General features: G+C 37.5%; 1 protein-coding gene across 16 annotated transcripts in view; it reads right to left on the bottom strand.

Moving 5' to 3' along the window:
- Positions 1–22,141, bottom strand: part of KLHL32 (kelch like family member 32) — a 244,234-nt gene that overhangs the window by 47,710 nt on the left and 174,383 nt on the right. For 10 of the 16 annotated variants that reach the window (XM_042986825.1, XM_042986831.1, XM_007084920.3 and 7 more), the window contains one exon: positions 14,540–15,266. The exons of 2 other annotated variants lie outside the window; for them this stretch is intronic. In XM_042986825.1, coding sequence (XP_042842759.1) covers positions 14,540–15,266 — 727 coding nt within the window. Of the gene's footprint in view, positions 1–14,539; positions 15,267–22,141 lie in introns of those variants that run through there. 4 more of the 16 variants (XM_042986833.1, XM_042986832.1, XM_042986838.1 and 1 more) reach the window with 4 other exon arrangements.

The raw sequence follows: 22,141 nt of genomic DNA, 5'->3' as shown, positions 1-22,141 counted from the left end.
TGGCTTCATCTCAGTACAACACTGCAGTGGTTTCGTTTTTATCTTTTTCAGATGGGGAATGGTAAAGGCAGGGGCAGAAGTGAAAAGAGAAGATAAAAAGTAAGTGCTAGAGACAGACGGTTTGTGAGAATCTAAAGCAACAAAGAGGATTTCATTCTTAGAGGACATTCCAGGTCACTAGGAACTTTTAAGTTGATAATGCCACATTATCAAGCTCCAAACCTATATCAGGCAGATGGCTTCCTCACATGGAAGCTGCCTGCAGGGTTAACAGACACTCTCTCATGTACTTACTTGAATAACTCACTTTGTCCTCCCTCAAGCAAACTTTACGTCCTTCACACTCACCTAACCCAACAAGCTGAACCCCTTCCAATAGGGTCCTTCAGACCATTCCCAGCCTAAAAACCTTCCATCTTGAGTGAATCCAAGGATCTGCCCTCTCCAATTCTCTGCTGGATACCACCAAAAACTAGGACAGAAATTTACAAACTGGGCCACCACAATTTTGTGGTTTCCAACCTTGGTATGAGCTCAGACAATTTTTAAAACATGTCCATTCCCTCTGTTTTCTCTCAGAGGCTTTTTTCCACCCAAGGCCACCTCCCTCAGACCCTCTACACTAGTCCTGACACCACACAACCTCGACAGACAACCTTGTCTCTCACTTGACTCGATCGACAAGGAACCTCCTCAGGTTGCTGCCCCTCATCTGGGAGCTGACTTAGGTCCACATCCTGCATCATCTCCTGCCCTCCAGGCTTAGAGTCTCAGGGGTTTCCTCTTCTCCTGTCCAAGACAGCCTCCCAAATCCCTCCTCCTGTGGTATCCCATGGACTTATTACCATTCATCACCATTCCTGGTACCCAGGAGGTGCTCTCAGCCTTTACTAACCAAAGAATGCCCTATTCCTGTCCCCTTCTATTTTGCTCTCTCCTTTCCCTTATCTACCAATTTGCTTAATGCACTTGTGTCCTTTAAAGAGTTCCTTCCTTTGACACTGGATTTCCTCTTCTAGCTAGTCTCTTTTCTGTAAGCCAAACATTCATCCTTTTCTTCCCTTCCTATTCTCCTTTTTCTTCCTAAAGCCAAAATGCTGTTTATTAATTTATAATTTAAAAATGTAGCAGGGCAGCTGGGTAGCTCAGTCAGTTAAGTACCTGACTCTTGGTTTTAGCTCGGTCGTGATATCATGGTCAGGAGTTTGAACCCCTAACAGGGTCTGTGCTGATGCTGTGGAGCCTGCTTGGGATATTCTCTCTCTCTCTCTCTCTCTCTCTCTCTCTCTCTCTCTGCCCCTCCTCTACGTGTTTCTCTCTCTCTCTCTGTCAAAATAAATAAATAAACTTAAAAAAAGAAAAAAAGAAAAACCGTGGCTGTCACATGGGCTGAAATATGTGTGTACCTAGAAACAGCACATCCTCTCCCAGTAGGCAGAGGATAATAATATAATAATCAGAATGTTGTCTGGCAAGCTCGGATTCAGGGAGTGAGCTCTAGGTGATATCCCGACTTCTGGCCTATACCTACAGTTTGTACTTCCTCACTCCTCTTTCACACCCTAAACCACTGCATTCTAGCTTTCACTTTCTTCTACTCCCCTAAAGCTACTTTCATTGAAATTACCAAGTAGTTTCTGAGAGAAAATTGCAGAGAAATATTCTGGACCTTGATGTCCCAACAGTATTGGACACCTCTCACCATGCCCTTTCTTTTTTGGTTTGATTTCGTTAACACTTGTCCTCTGACCTTGCCCATCCCACATTCTCAGGCTCCTTCCTCAGACCCCTCCTCTGCACCCTCCTCACTAGCATCTCCCAACTTTCCGCCTTGGCCCTTTTCCAGTCCAGCTCTTGCCCATCTGTCTCCTCACACTCTCCACTGCCTCATTTTATCTCATCTTGCTGTGAGACTCTCCTCTTGTACATTTGTTCTGAAAAGCAGAAGAAAAGGTGCTGTCTCTGAGTCTGAGGGGCAGAGGTTTTGGTTCTAGCCAGTGAAGGGTGGTTGAGTTTAAGCTACAGCTGAGTGAGTGGGGGCTAGGGAGGCGTGGAGGGACACTAGCGTGGGGTACAGGGAGGGCTTGGCGAGCTGAGTAGATCCCACACAAAGCTCTCCTGTCAACTGGCTTCTTCCCATAGGGTTCAGCTGCCTGGGCACAGGCACAGACAATTGGACCCCTGGGTTTGTTCAAGAGCGAGTGCTTGCCAGAGGGCAGGAGAATTATTGAAATGATTGGATCATGAAGTCCACTCATGATGACAGGGAGGGGTTAATGAGTAAATGGGAAGCAGCCCAGTGGACCTAAGGCCAAGTTAGGAAGAAGGTGCTGTGAACCTCTGTGAAACCTGCATGAAGTACCCCCTGCTTTGCCCTACTTCTGTCCCCAGGACAGACTTCTATCATCACATATATCACACACTATACTAGAATTATCTGTTGAGTCTATTCCCTCTACTACACTGAGTCCCAGTGCAGGACCTGTGTCTCATTCTTTGTCACTCCACACTACCCTGGTAGAAGACTAAGGGTGGTTAGGAAACTAACTCAGGGTCTCTTGGTTGGTGAGAAGTTTCACATGCTCTGTGACCTCAGGACACCATAAGCCAGCCTCCACTGCACCCCCTGTTAATTCCCAATGTTTTATATGTAATTTTTTGGATGAGAGTAAAATAATATTTACAAAGATAGAGAAAAGCTAAAGCTACAGCATTTAAAAAATGTTTATGAAATTTTACATTGTTCTAATTTTAATGAGTATTAGAAATCCAAAGTCCCTCTAGTAGGTCTGAATAAATTAAAGTTATTTAAAATGGGGCAATGCAAGCTTCATATAAATTTAATCAAGATGAAAATAAACATATCTTCTAGGGAGTTAAAGAAAGAAGCTTTAACAAATGTTCTTTCATTAATGAAATATCTGAAAAGCTCTTTTGATTGTCAGCTCCTAGAGGGTAGGAAGTGTGTTTGCTGAATTAATCTTATTTATCTAGGAACCAGCACAAGACTTAATAAGGATGTAGCATTCACCAAGAGAATCAGGAAAGCACTGAATACTGCTTTTGAGTAAATACAGTAGCATTTGTCTTATTTTTACAGTTTGAAAGCACTACTTTTGTGGTTAGCTTCCCATTATCTTGGTGCCATTTGACAAAAACGAAAAGGTAAGCTGTTCTGCAAGATGAGCTCAGGATTAATTTTCACTCACAAAAAGGGATCTTTTTAGTAGTTCACAAACAATATCTCACAATGGAAAACGTACCTTTTAAAGCACAACTGCAGGATATTTAATGCTCCTTTTGCTTCAGTATTGTGAATTTCAAGTAGAAATGATGTGGAGCATTTGTGAATTGGGTCACAGTGTCAAATGCTACAGGAGCCTGTAAAATTTGACTATCTCTAACATCTTAAATTAAATGCTAATGGGCATATCCATACAGCCTGCTTTTCTGAATTCATCTCTGCTTGTCTCATTTTAAAAACCATGGACAGGTTTCAAGGTGTCCTGACCCCAAAATGGACAGAGAAAAGGGAGGGAGTATGGAGAGGGAGTGAACACACTAGAAATACTGAATCTCTAAAGAAACATTCACTTTGTGTTTTATGGAACAGAAATAAGCCCCTAAAATCCACATTCTAAAATCTGTACTTCCTACAACTCAGGCAAAGCTTGCAAACAATCAGGAAGATGGCAATGACCTAATCTCCCATCAATTAAATTAGAAATACTTGATTATTTGATAAAGGATAAGGAATAGAGTCAAATATTTTTATTTGCAACAATAAATCTGGGTAACACTTCTAGATCAGTGATAGGGTGACATATACCTGCCTTGTTTTTTTAAGGGGTATACCTAGTTTTTTTAATCTAGTACCCCTCCCTATCCATGGTTAGATTCACAATTGATTTATGACAAGCTGCTCCTGAGGAAAGAGGAAGACGATTGAAGGTATTAGAAGTGTCACTGGTGATTTCCTTTTCTTTCCAATTAAAGGTATTGTACTATATACTGGGAAGTGAGTTTTTCATCTCAAGTACACAGTGGGGAGAAACAAACCTGAGAAAATTGGGATTGTTTTCATTAAGTATGGTTAACACAGGCAGCATACATTACTGCAAAAGAAGAACAAAGAAAATGTATTTCCTTTCACAGTAGGGGCAAAACCAAGTGATAGAGCAATATAGGTAATAAGTTGATAATTTTAATAAAATGGAAAAGGAAACATACAGACCCATATTGAAAGAGAAATCAGCTTGATACCAGGATGATAGATCTAGCCAGTCTAGAATGAGCTTCTGTGTTTTTCTAAGGCCTCACTAAAGAAGATATTAAGTAGTCAGACCTTTAAGAATATGTAAGGGAAACTGCAGCATTTTTTAAAAAGATAGTTTAATAGCTAAGAAAATAGGAAATATTTATTAAAATATTTGTGAGAAATTCATATAAAACTTAGAAATGCATTAACAACATATGGAAACTAAATGAGTCAATGGAAGGAATGTAAATTGGAAGAAAATATAAATTACATTGATTTCAGCCATCCATCACTGTTTTGTTATCCTAGGCAAGTACAGATCTCTTCCTTCTGTTAGCAAAGGCTCATTTGTAGCCAAGTTTGAAATTTCTTCAGCAAAGCCAACAAAATATAGTCCTGGTGGTTATTTTCTTAACTATTGAAATATACACTTAAACAAAAGGGAGTATTTCACCAGACAAACGAAGTTCTTATCTAAATATATCTATTAGACACACTAATGTACAAACAAATATCTAAAGTTTATTTGGTATATAAGACCAGTAATTATTGGATCTATCTCATTTATCCTCTTCCTTAGTCCAATTCCTAACTTCATTCATTAATTACAGAACAGTTAAATACTGACAGGAGCTACGTTTCTTCAATGAAAATCAATAAATTGCCAATAATTGAGACATTATCCAGAGAAGCTAAGACTGTAGCTGTCTCCCTGGTTATTGAGGACAGCAGAAGGAAAAATGGGCAGAATACAAATGAATTTAATTTAAATGCAAGGGAGAATTTTGTCAGAGCAGATGTTAAACAACTAGAGAAGATTATTGAAGGAAGCTGAGAAGTCTTCAAGATTTACTTAAAGGTGATTGCTTCTCCCACTTATATCAATGGATAAATCATCCAGACAGAAAATCAATAAGGAAACAGTGTCTTTTAATGACACATTAGACCAGATGGACTCAACAGCTATATACAAAACATTCCAACCAAAAGCAGAATATAAATTATTTTCAAGTATACATGGAACATTCTCCAGGAGATATCGCATTAGGCAATAAAACAAATCTCTATAAATTTAAGAAGATTACAATCAGATCAAGTACCTTTTCTGACCACAATGAAACTAGAAATCAATTAGAAGAAGAAAAAAATGGAAAAAACACAAACACATGAAGGCTAAACAATATGCTACTAAATGAACAAAAAAAAGGGCCAATGAAGAAATCAAAGAGAAAATGAAATACATGGAGACAAATGAAATGAAAACACAACAATCCAAAATCTTTGGGATGCAGCAAAAACAATTCTAAGAGGGAAGTTTATAGAGATACAGGCATACCTCAAACAACAAAAAAATTTCAAATTAACAACCCAAACTTACACCTAAAAGAAATAGAAAAATAAGAACAAAGTCCAAGGTTAATAGAAGGAAGGAAACAGTAAAGATCAGAATGGAAGTAACTGAAACAGAGACTAAAAAAATAACAGACAAGATCAGTGGAACCAAGAGATGGTTCTTCAAAAAGATAAACAAAATTGATAATAAGCCTTTAGATAGACTCATCAAGAAGAGAAGAGAGAGGAACTCAAATTAATACAATCAGAAATGAAGGTGGAGAAGTAACAACCAACATCACCAAAATACAAAGGATAGCAAGAAACAACTATGAAAAATTGTATGTCCACAAATTGAACAACCTAGAAAAAAACAGATAAATTCCTAGAAACATATAATCCTCCAAAACTGAATTCAGGAAGAACAGAAAACCCAAACAGACAAATTACTAGTAATGAAACTGAATTATCAAAAAATTCCCAACAAACAAAAGTCCAGGACCAGATAGCTGCACAGATGAATTCTACCAAGCATTTAAAGAAGAGTTAATATATATTCTTTTCAATCTATTCCAAAAATAGAAGAGGAAAGGGAGCTTTCAAATTCTTTCTGTGAAGCCAGCATTACCCTGATACCAATACCAGATGAAAACACTACAAAAAAAGAAAACTATGGCCAATATCCCTGATGAAGGTAGATGTGAAATTCCTCAACAAAAGATTAGCAAACCAAATCCAACAATACATTAAAAGGATCACTCACCATAATCAAGTGGGATTTATTCTTGGGACGCAAGGACAGTTCAATATCCACAAATCAATCAACATGATACATCACATTAAGAAAATAAAAATAATAACCGTATGATCAGGACTTCTGAAGAAGATGGTCTGTCATCTCAGGAGGAACCTCAACTCACCTCGTCCTGCAGTACAACTAGATAAAACCCTCTCAAGTGTAAATAATTCCCCAAATGACCCAAAGATGGCAGTACAGACTCTCTGCAGCTAAATGTAGAGAAGAGGCCACTTCAAAGATGGTAGGAAGGGCAGAGATGCAATTGAGAGCTAAATAGGCCTACAGAACTGTCTGCAGAAGAGAGGAACTCCACAGTCCAGAGAGGGGAAAGAAAAGACTCTCATAAGGAAGCCTGCATAGGGAAGATGAATCTCCATAGTGTCTGGCTTTGAAAAGCAGAGGGGATGAAATTCACACAATCTTAAAATCAGAGGAGTTTAAAACTCAGAATTTAAAAAAAAACCAGCAGTCTTGTGGGCTGGGAAGGTGAGAGGAAACTGAGTCCCCACATTAGGGAGACAACACAACAAAGAGGTCCATGTAGAGATAGCATAGAAGCAGCAGTTTGAAAAATACCTGGGGTATACAGGAGAGAGATTTCTTATTAATCTCAGAGTGCAGCTAGAGGGATAGGGATCATTGGGAGACTTCTCCAGGAAAAAAAAAGAGCTGGCAGGCACCACCATTTCTCTCCCCATCCACATGTACACCTCCTAGAACCAGTGCAGTACCAAAATTCTACACCTAACTTGCTAAAAGCACACCCTACCCCTGTGTTGTCATGCAGACACACCCCCACTCATGCCTCAGTTCCAGGTCACCTCCCACAGGAGAACAACACAAACCTTGCTAACATGATCTGGCCTACCCTTGAATGCTTCTCTGGGTCCACCCACTCATCCCAGCCTGCCTTGTGGAGGAAGCTGCAGGTTCCCTCCCACCAGCACAAACCTTGGTGGCACCATGCACTCCACTCCCACATTCCCCTGCAGTTTGGTAATACTGCATCTCTGGCCAATGCCTGGTCTGACTCAAGTTAATCCAACAACAGCCCCACACTGGTTCACTAAAAACACAAGGACCAAACCCTGCCAACAATAGGCAAAGAGAGTCATTGCAGATGATTGGATGGAAGGAAAATGCAACAGAGCCACAAGAGCAGGGCACATACATCAATATATTCAAGACACTCCTAAGGTGCCAGGTTCTGGTAAACAGGGGATACTGCACTGCAGGGCACTACAGGACCTCTTCTTCATTAGGTCACTACTTTCAAAAACAAGAGATGTAGTTGACTATCCTAACACATAGAAATAGACACAGAGAATTACACAAAATGAGGAGACAGAGTAATATGTCCAAAATGTAATATGTCCTGTTCTTTCGAACAGGAAAAAATCACAAGAGACATAAACAGAACAGAGATAAGTAATATGCCTGACAGAGAATTTAAAGTAATGGTCATGAAGATACTCACTCAACTAGAGAAGAGTAGAGGACCTCAGTGAAACCCTTAACAAAGAGACAGGAAACATTAAAAAGAGTCAATCAGAGATAACTCAATAATTGAAATTAAGTTTACACTAGATGGAATAAATAGTAAACTAGAAGAAGCAGAAGAACAGATCAGTGAGTAATGAACAACTGAGTAATGGAAATCAATCGAGAGGAACAAGAGAGAAAAAAAATGAAAACAGACTGGAATTGACATCATCAAGTATAATAACATTCACATTATAGGGATCCTAGAAGGAGAAGAGAGAGAAACGGGGGCAGGGAATTTATTTGAAGAAATAATAGCTAAAAGTTTCCCAAATCTTAGGAAGGAAACAGAAATCCAGATCCAGGAGCCACAGAAGGCCCCCAACAAATTCAACCCAAAGAGGTCCACACCAAGGCACATAGTAATTAAAATGGCAAAAACTAGTGATAAAGAGAGAATTTTAAAAGCAGAAAGAGAGGGGTGCCTGGATGGTTCAGTTGGTTAAACATCCAACTCTTGATTTCAGCTCAGGTCATGATCTCACAATTTGTGAGTTCGAGCCTCATGTTAGACTCCATGCTGACATTGTGGAACCTACTTGGGATTCTCTCTCTCTCCCTCTCCCTCTGTCCCTCCCCTGCTAAAGCACATTCTCTCTCTCTCTCTCTCTCTCTCTCTCTCTCTCTTTCTCTCCCTCCCTCTCTCAAAATAAATAAATTTTTAAAAAGTAGCAAGAGAAAAGAAAACAGTTATAGACAAGGGAAACCTAAGGCTGTCAAGTGATTTTTCAGCAGAAATTTTGCAGGCCAGAAGGGAGTAACATGAAATATTCAGAGTGCTGAAAGGAAAAAAACCTGCAGTCAAGGATATTCTACCAGCAAGGCTATCATTCAGAATAGAAGGAGAGATAAAGAGTCTCCCAAACAAAAGTTAAAGGCATTCATGACTAAACCAGCCCTACATGAAATGTTAAAGAGGACTTTTTGAATGGAAAGGAAAGCACATAAGTAGGAGTAAGAAGAGTAGGAAACACAAAAGGAGTAAAATTATGTGTATCTATAAAAATCTAGTCAAGGGATTCACAAAATAAAAATATATAAAGTATGACACCATATACATACCTAAACCATGAAGAGGGGAGAGTAAAAAATACATTCAAACTTAAGCGACCATCAACTTAATATAGACTGCTGTATGCATAAAATGTTATATACAAACCTAATGGTAACCACATCAAAAACCAGTAAGAGTTATGCAAAAAACTAACAGAAAGAAATCCAAGTGTATCACTAAAGAAACTCAACATGAGAAAAAAAGAGCATGAGAAGAGAGGAATAGAGAACTATAAGCACAACCATAAAAAAGTAACACAATGGCAATAAAAACATATCTATCAGTAATTACTTTGAATGTAAATGTACTAAACACTAATAAGACATAAGGTGACAGAATGGATAAAAAAGCAAGACCTACCTATATGCAGCCTATAAGAGACTCATTTCAGACTTAAAGACACATGCAGACTGAAAATGAAGGCATGGAAAAGCATTTATCATGCAAATGGAAGTGAAAAGAAAGCTGTGGAGGCAATAGTTATATCAAACAAAATAGACTTTTAAAAAATACTGTAATGAGAGATAAAGAAGGACACTATATAATTATAAAGGGAACAATGCAACAAGAAGATATAACAATTGTAAATATTTATGCACTCAATAGAAGAGCACCTAAATACATAAAGCAAGTAATAACAAACATAAAGAAAGTAATCAACAGTAATACAAAATATTAGAGGACTTTGTAGCAATGCAACATAGTAAGTAAGTCCCACACTTACATCAATGGATAGATCATCCAAACAGAAAATCAACATGGAAACAGTGGCTTTGAATGACACATTGGACCAGACAGATCTAATGGATACATTCAGAACAATTCATCATAACAGCAGAATTCATGTTCTTTTCAAGTGCCCATGGAACATTATCTAGAATAGATCACATGTTAGGCTACAAACCAAGTCTCAACAAATTCAAAAAGATCAACATCATACCATGCATCTTTTCCAATCCCAATACTATGAAACTAGAAATCAATCACAAGAAAAGAATATGGAAAAAGATGATATTAAACAATGAATGGGTAAACTAAGACATCAAAGATGAAATCAAGTAATATTTAGAGACAAATGAAAAAGATAACCCAATGGTCCAAAATCTTTGGGATACAGCAAAAGCTGTTCTTTTTTTTGAATTTTTTTTTAACCTTTATTTGTTTTTGAGACAGAGGGACAAAGCATGAACGGGGGAGGGTCAGAGAGAGGGAGACACAGAATCTGAAACAGGCTCCAGGCTCTGAGCTGTCAGCACAGAGCCCGACACGGGGCTCGAACTCACAGAGTGCAAAATCATGACCTGAGCTGAAGTTGGCTGCTTAACCAACTGAGCCACCCAGGTGCCCCCAGCAAAAGCTGTTCTAAGAAAGATGTTTATAGTACTACAGGCCTACCTCAAGAAGCAAGGAAAATCTCAAATAAACAACCTAAACTTATACCTAAAGAAGCTATAAAAAGATGAACAAACAAAACCCAAAAACAGTAAAGGAAGGAAGTAACAAGAGATTAGAGCAGACATAAATGAAATAGAAACTAAAAAGAAAAAAAAAATAGGACAGATCAACAAAACTAGGAGCTGGTTCTTTGTAATGATCAAACCTTTAGGCAGACTCATAAACAACAACAACAACAACAAAAAGAGAGAGAGAGAAAGGACTCAAATAAACAAATCCAGAAATGAAAGAGGAGAAATAACAACCAACACCACAGAAATATGAAAGATTATAAGAGAATATGGTGAAAAATTATGTACCAGCAAATTGGACAACCTAATAGAACTGGATAAGTTCCTATAATCATATAACTTCCCAAAACTGAATCAGTAAGAAATAGAACATTTGAACAGATGCATTACCAGTAATGAAACTGTATCAGTAAAAAAAAAAAAAAAACTCCAAAAAACAAAAAATTCCAGGACCAGACAGCTTCACAGGTGAATTCTACCAAACACTGAAAGAAGAGTTAATACCTATTCTTTTCAAACTATTCCAAAAAATAGAAGAGGAAGGAAGCTTCAAATTCATTCTATGAGGCCACCATTACCTTGATACCAAAACCAAATAAAAACACCACACAAAAAAAGAGAAGTACAAGCCAAAATCTCTATGAAACATAAATGAAAAAATCCTCAACAAAATTAGCAAACCAAATTCAACAATACACTAATAAAACAATAATTCATCACAATCAAGTGGGATTTATTCCTGGGATGCAAGAATGGTTCAACATTTGCAAATCAATCAATGTGATACATCACAGCAATAAGAGAAAGAATAAAAACCATATAATCATTTCAATAGATGCAGAAAAACCATTTAACAAAGTATAACACATTCATGATAAAAAAAAAAAAAACCTCTCAACAAAGTAGGATTAGATCGAACATACCTTAACATAATAAAGGCCATATATGACAAACCCACAGCTAATATCATACTTAAAGGGAAAATACTGAGAGCTTTTCCTCTAAGATTAGGAAAAAGACAAGGATTTCCACTCTCACTAATTTTATTCACCATAGTACTGGAAGTTCTAGCTGCAGCAACCAGACCAGAAGAAAAATGAAAGGCATCCAAATTTGTAAGGAAGAAGTAAAATTTTCACTGTTTGCAGATGACATCATACTATTTGTAGAAAACCCTGAAGACTCCACTACAAAAACTGCTAGAACTGATAAATGAATTCAGTAAAATTGCAGAATTCAAAATCAATATATGGAAATCTGGTGAATTTCTATACACTAATAAATAGCAAAAAGAGAAATTAAGAGAACAATCCCATTTACAATTGTGCCAAAAATAATAAAATCCCTAGGAACAAATTTAACCAAGGAGGTTAAAGACCTGTACTCTGAAAACTATAAAACACTGATGCAGGAAACTGAAGATGACACAAACAAATGGAAAGATACTCCATGCTCATAGATTGGAAAAGCAAATATTGTGAAACGGTCCATACTACCCAAAGCACTCTACAGATTTAATGCAACCTCTATCAAAATACCAACAGCATTTTTTTGCAGAATTAGGACAAATAATCCTAACATTTGTATGGAACTACAAAATACCCTGGGTAGCAAAAGCAATCCTAACAATGAAGAACAAGATTGGGGGAGGGAGGGCGGGTATCACAATCTCAGATTTCAAACCATACTACAAAACTAGAGTAATCAAAACAGTCCAGTACTGGCACAAAAGTATACATATAGATCATTGGGGCAGAATAGAGAACCCAGAAATAAACCCATACTCACAAGGTCAATTAATCTGTGACAAAGGAGGCAAGAACATACAATGGGGGAAAAGACAGTCTCTTCAATAAACAATGTTGGGAAAACTGGACAGCTACATGTGAAAGAATGAAACTGGACCACTTTCTTACACCACACACAAAAACTCAAAATGCATTAAAGACCTAAATGTCAGACCTGAAACCATAAAACTCATAAAAGAAAACAGATAGTAATGTCTTGGACATCAGTCTTAGCAGTATTTTTCTAGATATGACTCCTCAGGCAAGAGAAACAAAAGTAAACTATTGGGACTATATCAAAATAAAAAGCTTTTGCACATTTAATGAAACCATCAAAAAAACAAACAGCAACCTACTGAATCAAAGAAGATACCTGCAAAACATATATCTTATAAGGGGTTAATATCTGAAATATATAAAGAACTTATACAACTCAACCCCAAGAAAATAAATAATCCAATTAAAAAAGGTAGAGAACCTGAAAAGACATTTTTCCAAGGAAGACATATACATGGCCAACAGGCACATGAAAAGATGCTCAACATTACTAATAATCAAGGAAATGGAAATCAAAACCACATTAAGATATCAACTCACACCAGCCAGAATGGCTAGCATCAAAAAGACAAGAAATAACAAGTGTTGTCAAAGAGGTGGAGAAAAGGGAACCTTCATGCATTGTTGGTGAGAATGTAAACTGGTGAAAACACTATGGAACACAGTATGGAGGTTCTTCAAAAAAATCTGAAATAGAACTACAACATGACCCAGTAATTCCACTACTGGGTATTTACCCCCCACCCCCCCCAAAATGAAAACACTATGGAAAAGATATATGCATCCCTATGTTTACTGCAGCATTATTTTCAATAGCCAAATTATGGAAGCGGCCCAAGTGTCCAATGATATATGAATGGATAAAGATGTGATATAATATATATGTGTATATATATAGATATAATTATTATAATAATCTAAATGGAATATTACTCAGCCATAAAAAAGAATCAGCTCATGCCATTTGTGACAACATAGATGGACCTAAAGGGTATTACGCTGAGTAAAGTAGGTCTGAAAAAGACAAATACCACACAATTTCATTTATGTGTGAGCCCTATAAAACAAAAATGAACAAACAAAAACACCAGAAACAGAATCATAAATACAGAGAACACACTGGTGGTTGCCAGTGGGGAGGGGGGTAAAATACATGAAAAAGATTAAGACATACAGACTTAAAAAAAAGTGATTGTGTCTTCTAAATACAAACATCTCAAAGTTACTCTTAGTATTTAAGTTATCTTATATTCCTATTTCTCTTTGTCCTGGACATGGGAATTCAACAAGTTCCATCTGCGTTACAAAATGAGTGTCCTCTGAGAGGTGATGGGACTTTCCTCCCCAGTGGGCAATGCTTTCAAAGGAGAAGAGTTTAGATCTTTTCAAGAATTGGATTGGAAACACAGGTTGATAATGTGATGTTAATAACTTACGCCTCATAGACTCCCTCTGTACCAGTGAAAAGGTAGCCAGTAGGGGTTTGCAGGAATATATGCTGTGGATGAAACAAGACTGGCAGTGAGTGGACTACTACTGAAATTGGGCCATGGGTACATAGGATTCACTATACTAGTCTCCTTTTTTCATAATCAAAAGGCTTAAAAAAAGTGAAGACAATGTAAATTAAAATAATAAGTACACCGAAATAATCAGTAAGAATGGAAAATTAAACAAGAATGAAGCATTTAGGATGGTATGCACAACTATAATCCACAGATAATACAAAAACATATCTTAGCCAATAACTTAAATCTCTTCCCTCCATGTACATGGCTCCTACCTGGATATATTCCTATTGCTATACCCATCAAAATGGATTCACTGGACTTTTACTTTGCCTGCCCTGTCTTTGATGGAACATCTCCTAGTCAAGCAGCCCAGAGTGGTTAAAAAAAAATGGCAAAGAATCTAGACAAGCCACAAGGCGTGTAAAGCAATCCATGAGTATCAAAAACTGACAATCTAAACAATAGAAGGTTTGGTAAGAAAAGGATGTGATGGGCCATTAATTTCCACCTTGAATTTTTACTCATTGAGAAAGTCACAGAAAGCTCAATTAGTTCCAATTACATTGCTCTCTAAAGAGTAGGTTTCCAGTAATAAATGTTAATTAGGTAAAATGGCATCCTTGGTTCAGTGGTTCAATTAAACATGGCCACAACTACCAACACTCGACTTTTAAATTTATGCCACAATGAAAAAGTGTTTTTTGATAAATCCAACATATGACGCACGTTCTACCTGATATCCAAAGAAGACCATCAGCCACATATCCAGCATGACATGAAAGGGATCGGTCAAAGGACTGCACAAAAGTCCATTTGTTCTTCTTGGGGCAATATCGCTCAACTGTAGGCAGAACCTGGCGCAGTTCATTTCTACCCCCAACTGCATAGAGGTATTCATCCATGGCACCCAGCACAAAATGCTCCCGGCAGTTTTTCATGGGTGCTATCTCCGCCCAGGAATTACTGCGGGGGTCATAGCGACAGGCAGTCCTCACAGCACATGTCCGGCCACTAGCATGCTCAACTTCTCCTCCTGCCACAAACAGAAAGTCACCCATGACTGCTACACAGTGGTGGCTCCTTCCCACGGGCATGGGAGCCAGCTCACTCCAGTTGGCAATGGCAGCTATGAGAGCATTCTCCTGGTCAACAGGATTGAAGTACCGAAGTTCCTTGACTTTACAGACCTCACGCTTTTTCCCACCAATGATATATAGAGTGTCTGATTGGAATCGCGGTTTGGTCCTGCGAGTTTGCCAAACGGGCTGTGCATAGATGCTCTGGTGGTACTCCAGGGCCTCATTGACAAGAGCTGTCGCAGTTTCACTTGCCTGGACGAGGGGGTGGGACAGGGCAACTGTATGGAGAGTATCCACATCCATCAGGCCAAAGCGGATATACTGCAGGAGCTCATCCATGTACTGGTAATGGCAGTTGTGTTCCAACCACCTCACAGCTAGCTGAAACAGAGGGAGGGGGGATGAGAGAATACACAGGTAAGACAGAGAACCAAAGCAATGGTGTGCAGACAGGTCACCTTGTATTCTTTCAGACACTTCATAAATGTATTATAAGATACATTTTTTTTCTTACAAATAGTGTAACAGCAGAATATTTTGATACTCAGCTGAGGAATATTTTTTCTGCATCAGCAGAGACACAAAAGAGCTCAAGCATTGTTGGTAGAGGTCAAGAGCAATGTTTAGCAACACTAGAGGAGACTTAAGGTGGCAATTGGGAGGAACAACAATCACTTTTCAAAGAATGAGAACACTGTTGTGAAGCAGCCTGTTCTCTTGTTTCATGCAGAAGAGTCATGGTATACCCCACCCCAGGAATGTCTATGGTGAGCAGTGTCACCACAGTACAAGCAGTGTATGTCAACCCATGAGTCAAGGTGCTGTATCAATTTGAGTACAAATGAAAATATGTGATCATCTGAGACCACAAGGTATACTTGGGAGAGAATCAATATGACACTAGTAAAAGGATTTAGAAACAAAGAGCACTTTTCCCCCTGTCCCCTTTGGTAGGTCTAATCAGTCAGGAAACAAGAGAAGAAAAAGGAAGATTGTAACCCATCAATTTTATTTTTATTTCCCAATTAGTTTTCATCTTGGAAATATTTGTTGTTTGCACATAGAAGATACTGGCAATTTGTTAGAGCCGTTTTCACAAAACAGGATACGGAGAATGTTATCTTTATATTATGGACACAACAGTGAAATGTAATCTTAACCTTTTTGTTTAGGTCTAGATCTCTTTCAAGAAGGAAAAGAGTAAGAACTCTGGGCTACAGATATATAGAATTTCTTCACACTAAAGAAGGTGTACAAAGTCATAAACAATAAAATTATACAATAATTTAGAAAATACCATCAACAAAAAAACCAATTCATGTTACAGAACACGTTATGTAGTTTAATTAATGTGACTTAATATTTAAGTTTGGCAAATTTTCCTGCATACCAACATGAAATATATCTAATATCTCCAGGCAACACATTTGATATAAATTATCCTTAGCAGCACCTATATTAAGCTAGATCTCCTAGATAATATAAATGTGGATGTGAAGGAATTAGCATGAAAAAGTAAAGTAATAAATTAGAATATTAAGTAATTGTGACCAGTGAAACTGGGGTTCTGGCTCTGCTTTTCAGCTGATATGTATCACTGGGAAAAAAAATCTACAGAGGGAGGTGAAGGAAATGTAGTGCTCTTGGACCATTACTCCTAGGCAAACATGAGCTGGGTTTTCACCTGGTGAAAAGGATCATGAAACTCTCTGAAGAACTACATGATTTCATTTGAGAGTTTCATACATAGTTTCTGTATTCATTTTGACAAATGGTTCCAAAAGGCAAGGCATATTTGGGGCTTTTCTTTTTAGCTGTCTGAATGAAGAGAATATAGGAAATGAAGTCACATCTAATATGTACTAAATTGCATCTCTTGATGAACTACGTAGTAAAGAGAAATGAAAAAAGAATGCTAGGTAGCCTATCTCTGCCAAGAAGGCAGACAGCAAGGAGGGCAGATGACTGACATTCCCTAGCTGTTTTTCTAGAAGCTGGCTTTTTTTTAACTTAAATAAGATACCAACTTGAAGAAAAAAAAATGTATCTGTGTATGGTAATCATGAACAATAATCAAAGATACTGTAGAAGAAAAACATCACTCAGTAATCACCAGGTCTGCGCCAGAAGTAGAGAAGAGTTCCCATAGGCAACATCCTGATTTTTTTCCACCCTACATTTAGAAATTTCAAGGAATGGCATTCCGCCATTTCCCTGGGAAGATAATTCAACAACTTAATAAATGATCTTCCATTCTTTGGCCACAGAGCTTTCAAAAGTTCTAGGGATAAAGTCATCCATTCAAGGTTATTTGTCATGAACCAGGAAAAATTTTCTGAGATGTAATCTTTGATATTGCTCCTAATTTAATTGAGTAGTTCCAGCTGATACTGCTTTGCTCTGTAACATATTTCTCAGCATCCTTACAGTCCTAATATTTCTGCAAATTTCATATGGATACTATAGGAAACAGCATGAGTGAAACATTAGATAAATATCCATCTCTCCATAGCCTCTTTTTAGAGCACAGTGCTGCCCATTTAATTATTTTTCTCTTTCCTCATAAATCTTTTCTTCCTATGTCATAATCAATCTTCTAATCCATCTCTTAACACTCTCCAGTTTATTTTTGTTTTTCCAGCACTTGGTATCACTTACTGCATGAAAAGTACACAAGCCACAGCTAGGTTCTGCGTTGAAGAAAATCTTTAACAAATCAAACTGGCAGTGGAACAGTGACCACTGTGATCTATCACTGATTAATTTCTGGCTTTCTGTCTATTAGGCCTATATCACATGTATCACGAGGTTTTTCATGTTCAATTTCTCAATACTACGCATTATAGAATGCCTTGTGCACAAACATTTAGTTCGTATTTTCTGGGATAATTTTTATCTTATTTCTTGCCAATATTTCTAATTTCTCACAGACTTCATATAACTTGTGCAATTTTATCATTCTAAATATTTTCAGATTACACAAATCATTCACAGTTATTGGGTTTATCTTTTCTCCAAATCGAAGGTAGATGAATTTACAATTAACTGTTCTGACACCAACCTCAAAGCAATCTCAGCTAGAATTAGTGTGGTTTATAGATTTAAATCCAGTCATTTCCAAACCTAGCATGCACACAAATTAACTGGGGTTTCTGGTCAAGATGCAGCTTCTGATTCAATAACTGGAGAGAGGAGAATAGGGAGTTTGCATATTCTAACCATCTAAAGGTGATGCATATGCTGCTGGTCCATAGACCACACTGAGTCAGAAGATTCCAGACAGATTCCCATTCATGAAAGAGTAAATCAGTGCCTTTTCAGAGTAAATTGAGTCTTTTGTTTCAAAATTGAGAAGGCTTAAATCAAATGAAGTCTAAGTTGGATGTTTTAGTAAAAATATAGGACACTTATAGTTTAGTATTAAAGGTAAAACAATACATTTCCTATATGGTAAGATATGGCTAAGATCTTACTATGGGTAAGACACCATATTTTGAGACCTTGGTTCTAGAAGGTCTATAAATCAAAGGCTGATTCTGACAGTATATAGTGAGTCACGTAAACACTCCGCAGTTCTGCTTTCACAGTAACAAATAAATGTTAAAGGGTGCAACAAGGATGGAGCTAGAGTATATTGCACTAAGCAAAATAAAACAGAGACAAATACCATATGATTTCACTCATATGTGGAATTTCAGAAACAAAAGAGCATAGGGAAAAGCAAAGAGGGAGAGAGGCAAACCAAGAAACAGACTCTTAACTATCAGAACAAACTGATGGTTACCAGAGGGGAGGTGAGGAAGGGGACTAGAGGATGGGGACTGAGGAGCGCCACTTGTTGTGATGGGTTCTAGATGCATGGAAGTGGTGACTCACTACACTCTACGCGTGAAACTAACATTACCCTGTATGTTAACTAACTGGAATTTAAATGAACACTTTAAAAAAAGAATAATTGTACTCTGTTTTTACTTTCGTAAAAATGTAAAAGAGAAAAACCACTGAAAGCATAGATAACTCTTATTTATCCAAATAATGAAAAAAATGGCAAAGAAATTTCAGAACAATGAACTACCTCGAAATCACTTCTACACCATGACTTCTTCACAGAGTCATGCTGAATTAAAGGTAAGGTGGTTGAGGAAATCCTGGGGCCCATTTAAGGGGTCTCCATTACCCATTTGAAGGCTGATTCATCACCAGAGCATCACAGAACCTAAAGACCACAGTTAGCTTTGTAGTATATTCTGGTGCTTATGCTTGAAAACATAAGGGAACTGGTGGTTTTTAATCACCCTACACTGAGAAAGCATAAATCAGGGCAGGCTGAAATCCTATTCTATTTTACTTACTCTAGCATACTGATATCCCCATCACTCTAAACTGTAGCATATTTTAATTAGGAGAAAAATGGAGCAATTAGCAGAAGTCTTTATCTCCCACTTTTTTTGGAGACAAAGCTAGCAAGAGTGGAAAAAAAATTAAAGATTCTGTCTGGGAAGGCACACAAAGAGTACCATTATGCAAGATGTTTCCTAAACCATGTGAAACACAAAGCATTATCATCTCTAAAGACTACAGGAGAGGCACCTGGGTGGCTCAGTCTGTTAAGCATCCGACTTTGGCTCAGGTCATGATCTCACCGTTTGTGAGTTCGAGCCCCACGTCAGGCTCTGAGCCTGGAGACTGCTTCAGATTCTGTTTCCCTCTCTCTTTGCCCCTCCCCCACTGTTACTCTGGCTTTCTCTCAAAAATAAGCAAACATTTAAAAAAATTAAAAAAAAAAAAAGACTACGGGAGATCTCCCAAGCATTTTGCCTGACCCAGTCTAGCTCATCTTACCCTGATGGAGAATTGTTTCTTCCTACAAGGGGCATTTGCTACAGCTTATTCCAGCTTCAACACATCTCATCCTCAGATCCTTGATAAGAACAATGCCTGCACACAGTAGGCTATACATATTTGTTAAAGGGAAAATTATTTACAGGGCGCCTGAGAGGCTCAGTCAGTTGAGTATCCAACTTCGGCTCAGGTCAGGCATGGTTCATGGGGTTCGAGCCCCACATCAGGCTCTGCACTGGCAGCTCAGAGCCTGGAGCCTGCTTCGGATTCTGTGTCTCCCTCTCTCTGCTCCTCGCCTGCTCACACTCTGTCTCTTTCTCTAAAGTAAATAAACATTAAAAATATTTTTTAAGAAGGGAAAATTATTTACAACTGTTCTTCTGCTATTTCTCATATTCTTCTTGAACAAATAATGTCAATTCCTCTATATAATTATCTACCTATCACAGGTTTTGGTTTCCTATTATCTCATCTTCATGGCTTTCCTCTAAAGTCCTTATAAACTCTAAAAATGCCACACAACAGCATGCAGTGTACTAAACTTACCTATATAAGACCTTGTTTTACTCCTTCACATGATTGGTGCCAACCACCTCTATTTGAGGTTCTTGGCAATGCAATGAACATCATAGTCTTTTAAGCCCTCAAATAAATAAAATATTAGGGTAAGAAAACACTTTAGAATCCATTTGGTATTTGGTTCAAGCTTCTCAATTTTACAAACAGAAATCAAATCTAGACAAGTTATCTCTCTTACCTCAAGTCGTGCAACTAATTAGAAAAGCTGGAACTTAAACCCCAGTTTTTTAGACTCTTAACTATAGACAACAAACTGAGGGTTGCTGGAGGGGAGGTGGGTTGGGGACATGGGTGAATTGGGTGATGGGCATTAAGGAGGGCACTTGTTGCGATGAGCACTGGGTGTTGTAAGTCAGTGATGAATCATTAAATTCTAAACCTGAAACTAATATTACACTGTATGTTAACTAACTGGAATTTACATTAACAATTTTAAACTACAAAAATAAATTAATAAAGCTGAAAAAAACCTAAAAGAAAAACAAACCCAGTTTTTAAATTATACAACTATTTTTCTATTGTATCATATCATCATTCTTTTTCTCTTTTTTTAGTGTTTTTTATTTATTTTTGAGAGAGCACAAGCAGGGGAGGGGCAGAGAGATGGGGGCAGAGGATCTGAAGCAGGCCCTGCACTGACAGCAGCGAGCCCAATGTGGGACTTGAACTCACGAACCATGAGATCATAACCTGAGCTGAAGTCAGATGCTCAACTGACTGAGCCACCCAGGTGCCCCGATTATTATTTTTCCATCAGTAATCATTTTTTTGATAAATTTTTAAAAAGTTTTATTTTATTTATTTATTTTGAGACAGCGACAGTGTGAGCGGAAGAGGGGTAGAGAGAGAGGGAGAGAGACTATCAAGCAGGCTCTGCACTGTCAGCACAGAGCTCATTGCAGGGCTCGAACCCACGAAACCATGAGATCACGACCTGAGCCGAAACTGAGAGTCAGACACTTAACCGACTGAGCCACCTAAGCGTACCAACCATCAGTAATTATTTTAAGATAGAATGTAATTAAGACCAAAGATAACTTCCATATTTAGAGTTAAATTAAAAAAATAAAGTATTTTTTAAGTATGTTTTGCTTGAAGATAGGTGGACAGTATTTTTCAATAAGTCTCATTTATGGATTACTTCAACATAAAAAGCATATATTTAATGCTTTTAAAAATTCTTTTAATGCTTTAAAGAGTGTGTAATTAAAGAACAAATATTTAAGGTAAAAGGCATCCTTTGAGTCTTGAATTATTGTTTTACTTTTACGGAATATGTATTTTAATTCTAGGTCATTTCTTGTTAACTAAACCTGGCTCAAAAATATATAGAAAAGGCAATCCTTTCCTATTAGTTTTCTCAGTGTATCCCCACTGATTACCATTCTATGGAGTAGCCTATATGATATATCATGTAAAATCCTATGGTATATCATCTTAAATTCTACAAATTTACTCTAATTCAATTAAAACATACAATTTACTCATGCATTTCAGGAATATATCAATGAGCAAACATTACATTCCTAATATTGTAAATCCTCAGGAATCCAAAGGAACCCAAATTCCTTTATTGTTCATACTCAAACACAGCCAGAAGCTGCTGTTTTGAAATCTGAAATTCCTAATCCTTTCAAAGCAGCAGCTGTTTTGAAGTCTAACTCTTGCTTATATATGTATGTCTGTCTGTATGTATACTACACAAAATGAACCCAAAGTAATGTCAAAATAATAACAAACCTTACATTCAGAGATTTCCTGAAATATATATGAATTATAAAGTCATCCCAAATCCAAGAATACACATCTTCCATACAAGTCCTTTATGTCTTGCA

Source organism: Panthera tigris, chromosome B2, assembly GCF_018350195.1.
Source record: "Panthera tigris isolate Pti1 chromosome B2, P.tigris_Pti1_mat1.1, whole genome shotgun sequence".
NCBI classification, from domain to species: domain Eukaryota; kingdom Metazoa; phylum Chordata; class Mammalia; order Carnivora; family Felidae; genus Panthera; species Panthera tigris.
Note: the sequence above shows the minus strand (reverse complement) of the source record. Positions and strands in the feature narration are given on the sequence as shown.